Source organism: Musa acuminata, chromosome BXJ2-1 (assembly GCF_036884655.1).
Source record: "Musa acuminata AAA Group cultivar baxijiao chromosome BXJ2-1, Cavendish_Baxijiao_AAA, whole genome shotgun sequence".
In the NCBI taxonomy this organism is placed as follows: Eukaryota; Viridiplantae; Streptophyta; class Magnoliopsida; order Zingiberales; family Musaceae; genus Musa; species Musa acuminata.
Window position 1 is genome coordinate 18,200,962 of NC_088338.1, and position 6,152 is coordinate 18,207,113.

The 6,152-nt window shown below is 40.6% G+C and overlaps 1 protein-coding gene across 1 annotated transcript; it reads right to left on the reverse strand.

The window, feature by feature from the left end:
* Positions 1 to 2,268: 2,268 nt before the first annotated feature.
* On the reverse strand, positions 2,269 to 3,222 carry LOC135598138 (inactive protein RESTRICTED TEV MOVEMENT 2-like). The gene is made up of 2 exons (XM_065091680.1): positions 3,063 to 3,222; positions 2,269 to 2,960 (listed from the first exon to the last, which is right to left on the reverse strand). Exons 1-2 carry the CDS (start codon positions 3,172 to 3,174, stop codon positions 2,377 to 2,379), a joined length of 696 nt encoding a protein of 231 aa, XP_064947752.1. The 5' UTR covers positions 3,175 to 3,222; the 3' UTR covers positions 2,269 to 2,376.
* Between the last annotated feature and the right edge of the window lie 2,930 nt (positions 3,223 to 6,152).

The window sequence follows — 6,152 nt, forward strand, 5'->3', positions numbered from 1 at the left end:
CATTATTTTCTCCATTTAATTTGAGACAAAAGAATTTACATCAGCCAGAGATTATGTGGCAGTTAACAAGATTTACTATTTGGTCTTTTGATCCATCATCAACTATAGCTTCTCCTAGTAATGTAATTATGTTTAAGATAAAATAGAGCTGTAAACACTTTACGGAGGATATAATGATGTTGATCATCCAACAAATAAGGCCAAGGAAAAGTTTGCTTATGTGATAGATATATCCAAATATCTTCTCCAATTCATATAATCCAATCTTAGGAATTAGATGCTGCACTATATCTCATTCCATTTCATATAATGGCAGTTATTATAATACTTCATTAGAACACTACCACTGATCCATAGAATTTGCAGATAACCTGAACGATATTATTATTAACATACACTTTAATGTTGCTACAAGCAAAAGCAAAAATGTTCGTCCCCAAATGATGTGCTCTTTGTTTTGGTATAATCACATCAACATCATGCAATACTACATAAAGCCAACTCTATGACGGGAGAAGATTGGCGCCCTCTGGACAATTTAATGATACAAACTAATTAATCTCATGCAGTTCCATATTACTCCCTCAACTTTCGATGTGAAAGATGGAAAGAAGATGAAGAACATGGAGTCAGAACATTGCGGGCAAGAATGTCCCCCAAGAAGTCGCAGCGCCAACCAAGAACGGTTCGCTCTCCTCGGTGCCCCGCTACCTTAGCCGGCTGCGAAGGCATCCCAACTCATCGACGAGTGGTGCGAGCTCGGCCAAGAAACCGTGGCGTCAACAACGAAGGGCTCCTCGACGGTGCCACACCGCTCAAGACTGTCCTCCTCACTGCTCCGGTGGCTGCAGTCGCCTACGGGGGTCTCCACAAGTGAGGACGGTCCCCAAGAAGTCGTTGCACCGACCAAGAACGGTTCCCCCGCCTCGGTGCCCCCATTGCTGCTGCTGGCCGCGGTAGCCTCAGCCCGCGCTTGCGCCAGATCCTCGGCGCGAGCAATTGCTTTACGCCGGAGCTCCTCAAGAAATCTCAGTCTTCGGACGGGATCTTCCATCCCCGTCGCCTTCACCGAGCCACACTCCTCCCTGCCATCTTGATTGCCATCGTGTTCTCGCGCCAGGCGGAGGTAGCGACGGATGGCGTCATCGCCAAAGGAGAAGGCCTTACCGCAGGAGGTAAAGGCGACGACGGCGACGTCGGCGCTGCAGACGGCACCGAGCTCCTCCGCCTTGGAGAAGAGGCCTTGGCGCCTCTTGGCGAAGATGACGCGTCTTCGTTTAGCATTCTCTACAACCCTCATCTCCAGATTCCTCCGTTTCTTCTTCGACGACGAGGAAGACGACTCCGGAGACATCAAGAACCTATGACTTCTCGAAAGCAGGTCTGCGGAAACGTCGAAGCCAATGGGGGTTTGTGGTGGCAGTCTCCGGCATATCAGTACACCCACACCCGCGGGCCCTCTTGATGGGCCCACTATGTTGGTCCAATCACAGTAACCGACCCGCGGCGGGTGTGACATGTATTAAGGTTAGCAAAATTAAATTAATAAAATTTGTCCGAATCTTGATGAAGATTTAAATTAATGAAATTGTAAGATTTAAATTAAGATATTTATTTTCATATATTTCTTGTTAATTTTTGAAGTCCAGTATGTGTACTCTTGTGAACCTAAAAACATGTTTACATGACTTCATAATTAATCTTCATAAATTGATCAACATTTGGCACATTAATATCCTCTAAAAATGCTTATGTTGTAAAAATGTTAATTGTTGTTTTTTTTTATCGATATCAATATATTTGGAAGATCTTAATGTATGTAGGGATGTTAATATTTGCAAGGGTATATGCATCGTTTCAAAAATTTACAAAAATAAATACGTAAAACACTCCCTCTAAATATTCAGCATTGATAACTACGAAAAAATAATTTGCATGATCAAATGAAACTGAGAGACGGATATAAATGATTGAAGCCAAAAAAGAAAAACTTGATTGCAGACACTGTGAAAACCATCTGTTGCAGACGGTGGCGGCGTGGCCCCCTTGTCATGAAGTAGAACTATGTTCTTCGACCGAGAGGAGTAGTGGCTCTAATTCTAATGCATACATGCATGCGAAGAATAGCAATCTCAGACGAGGTGTTCTTCTACCAAAGATCACCAGTCCAATCAAAAAAAGGTTTGTCGAATGATAAAGGCTACTGTGACAAAATTTATCACCAGTTCACAGGTTTATATCAATAAAGGCAAAAAACACATTGTCACATACAATTTTAAGCAACAACTGCAACTTTTATCTTCGTCTTCTTAGCAAGTGTTATTACAAATTACAACTCATGATGCATTCATTCGATATGAGGAGGAGACACAACGCTCAGCTATCTTTGGGACTCGGTTTGCAGTGCAGATACAATCCCAGTCCCACCGAAACCACCATAGTCAGAACCAAGGCTTGTATGACCTGCCTTGCTTGGTACGTTCCCGAGTTCAGCTTGCCTATTTTAAGCTTAAGGTTCACTAGCTTGCGTTTGCCACCACAATAGCTTGCTGGTGTGATTGCTGCTTTCTTCCCTGCATCGATCCTTTCGGTGCCTTCCTCACCATCTTCATCTCCATCCTTGCCTGCCACCTTCTCCGTGCCTTTCGGCTCTTTGAGCTGATCCTTCTTATCTTCCGCCACCTTCTGTGCATCAGATTCTTGGTTCTTCTTCACATCCTGTTGCTTCACGGCCTCCGCCGGCTCATCTTGCACGGCGGCCATGCCGGACGACTTTGGCAGCGTGATTTCGAGAAGTCCGTTGTAGAACTTGGCACGGATGCGGTCGAGGGTGCTGCGGTCGGGCACTTGGAATTCCTTGTGGAAGCGGCTCCACTTGGTGTCGGTCAAGGGGCGCTCTCCGGTCATTTCTAGTTTCCCATGTCTGTTGAACTTGACCTTGAGCTGGTCCTTGCTGAAACCTATGTGGAGAAAGAAAGAACAACAAAACAGCTTCTTATTCTCAAGAAAAATGGATGAATTTGATGTGTTTAACGACCGAAATCTATAGCAGAAGAAGGTGCCTGCGACATTAACGACGAGGATGTCCTCGTCTTTCTCCCGAAGCAGTTCATGCTGAGGAACGAAGTCCTCGTAGACGCGCTGTGGGAGGGTCGATCTCTGCCTTGTTTCCATGCGAGGCTGTTTACGTAGGTGCTGTGTTGGGGGTCGAACGCCTGCAGTGCGATGGATCGGACGAAAATGATGGACACAAAACAGTGCAAGGTCGACTATATATAGATATGTATACTTGTACAAGATAAGGATACTTTATCACCGGTACATTGTTCCTTGTGGTCTAGTTGTTGTAAAGGCTGGGCTATTCCATCTCCATGGGGCTTCTACTTAGGTCGCCTCATAGCATGGGGAAGGGAGGTTCCTTGTTTGGTCTCCACTCTTCTACTTCCCCAGCTTAAATTAATGGCTATGTTTCTTGGATCATAAGCCAGAAGTTCTTGTAATGTAATGAACCATTACATTGCTACAGTCAACATGAGACAGAAAGCAATCCAAGAAACACATGTTAGACCAGCCATTGCCTTTCTCTCATACCGTTCCTGCTTCTCATGTTCTAGCAGTGTTCATGACCAGCTCACAAAGCTTGTTGAGCCTTTTCCCTTCTCTGATGTATCAAAATCCAGAATGACTACTATTTTGAGACACGGCAATTTTTATTCAACACCTCATGTCATATGAGAAGTGTATTTATTTAGGTTTCAGTGGTAATTCTACAAGAATTTCATGTCTAATCTGTAATTGCATTTATAAAGGAATAATGACATGAAGAAGCATCGTTGACACCTCAAACCCATATAGTCGATACCTCAACATTAAATGATGACACCTTAGTATCATACTTTAGTATCATATGATCGATATCTCTCGCATAATTGACTCATAGTATCATGAGGCCGATATCTTTGTCGTCACTTTACTATCATATTGTTTGTACAACTTTGTCTTAAAACATTACGACCTTACTCATGATTGTTATATTATTCGAAATTGGTGTGACACGATTGTACCTAATATCAATATAATTATTTCTATCATCAAATTCATGATCTTGAGCATAATATTTTTAAGTTACACTGTAAAAAGGTCTCTCGAGTGTCTTACGAATCTAATTCTCTAGTACATTTAGCTCTTACAGATTTGATATTCAGTTGACATTCTTAAATCGAAAGTTAACTTATGTTTTACTGAATATACTTCAAATATAGTTTTGTAGGATTTTTGACATATTCTGAAGTATATAGATTTAAAACATTTGAATTTAACATCATCTGATATTGAAACAAACATGAAATGAATCTTGATTGACTCCGAATATTTTCAGCATATTTTTACTTGACGAACAACCAAAATGTCTTATAAGAGGTTCGTTTCCATGCGTGATCTACCATCATTAGCTGTCTAATATACCCAAGCGGCGCGTAGTTGTTTTTTTTTCTCCTAAATCTTACACCAATACAATTCTCTTTTGCTATTGCTGCAGCCAGCAGTGTCTCATCATGGTCATCTACCAGAAAGAGATGGTAACCATACACACATATCGGTATCTGACCTTTCTGGCTAGCTTCTACATGTGGAAAATACACATTTCTTTTTGGTTTTAATTATTAAATCTATATCTATGTGGACAAGCTGCATTTGATAAACTTCTCATTCATTGTCTTCCTCGTTTTTATCACTAGTATCATACAGTAAGAAACTGAAGCTGAGATCTTGTGCTAGTTGCGATAAATAAAATCAGATCTGCGCGCAGATTTGTCGTAGACATTTGTCATAGTAGTCCACGGGAATGAACGGATCTGCACACACCATCCGAGACTCAAACATGACCGAATCTCCTTTCGGAAGTCAACTGTCCTTCGCCAACATAAAAGCAAGCCCAGAAATGATAGAGGTAGAAAGCCTCTCGATCTCACCTACTTCCCCTTCCCTCTGTTACATCCTGGTAGCTCCTTTGTTTCTTTAACCAAAGCTCGAGCCAACAGATCTTCTCAATAAGGCCCGAGCCAACAGATCGGATAAGTGATCAACAGCAGGTATATATTCTGTTTGATGAGATAAAAAAAATTGGATTAAAAGTCTATAGAAGGATAAGTCAAATTGATTATTAATTCTTGAAAAGGTTTCTTAAAAGAGAATGATTTATCTTGAATACAATTAATATAATGTATCTTTGGGGACTATATAAACCCTATATTGGGTCATGAAGGGAATAGAGTTTCTAAAATTGTAAAAGTGTTTTTCTTGAGAGAAATATAGAAGATTAAAGCTTGTCCTACTCTTCTTTTTGATAACTCCATCCCCTCTTCCTATTAAGTTCAACATTTGGTATCCGAGCATAGGTTAAGCTATGACCTCTTCCTCAAGTACCATCCAACTCTAGATCCCCAGATTGACAAAAGAAAATTATGACATATGGTGCATCCAAATGAAGGTTCTTCTAGGCTCCCAAGATATATGGGAGTTTGTAGAAGATAGATTTGCTGAACCAAGTCTAATAGAAGGAGTAATAAGGAACAAAACAACTCAAAGAAAGAAGGAAAAATGAGAAAAAAGCTTTGTTCACGATCTACCAAGGGCTTGATGATACAATGTTCGAGATTATCGCTCCAGCAAATACTTCAAAAAAGGCTTGGGAAATGCTTCAAAAAGCATTCGGTGGTGTTGATAAGGTAAAAAAACTTCGTCTACAAGTTTTACGAGCCGAGTTTGAGAAATTACAACAAGGTACTTCTGAAACTATTTCTGATTACTTCTAAAAAATCATTTCTATTGCTTATCAAATGAGACGAAATGGTGAACAAGTAAATGATCAGAGAGTAATAGAAAAAATATTGAGATCTCTAGATTCGAAATTTGATTTTATTACTATTGCGATCGAAGAATCTAAAGATTTGGAAAAAATATCTTTAGAAGAACTTATGAGTTCCCTTAAGTTCATGAACAAAGGATTACAAAAAGAGGAGAAGACAAAACTATGGAACAAGCATTACAAACGAAGCTTACTCTTGAAAATAAACGAGAATCAAATTCTCAAAGAGGAAGAGGATGAGGACAAAGAGGAAGAGGAGGCAGAAATTAGACCAATCAAGAATCTC

What these genes read in the sequence shown, in the direction of transcription:
- LOC135598138 (XM_065091680.1), bottom strand. Translation starts at nt 3,174, where the DNA reads ATGGAAACAAGGCAGAGATCGACCCTCCCACAGCGCGTCTACGAGGAC. An exon ending in CCTCGTCGTTAATGTCGCAG is followed by an intron (nt 2,961 to 3,062) that starts GCACCTTCTTCT and finishes TTCTCCACATAG; the next exon opens with GTTTCAGCAAGGACCAGCTC.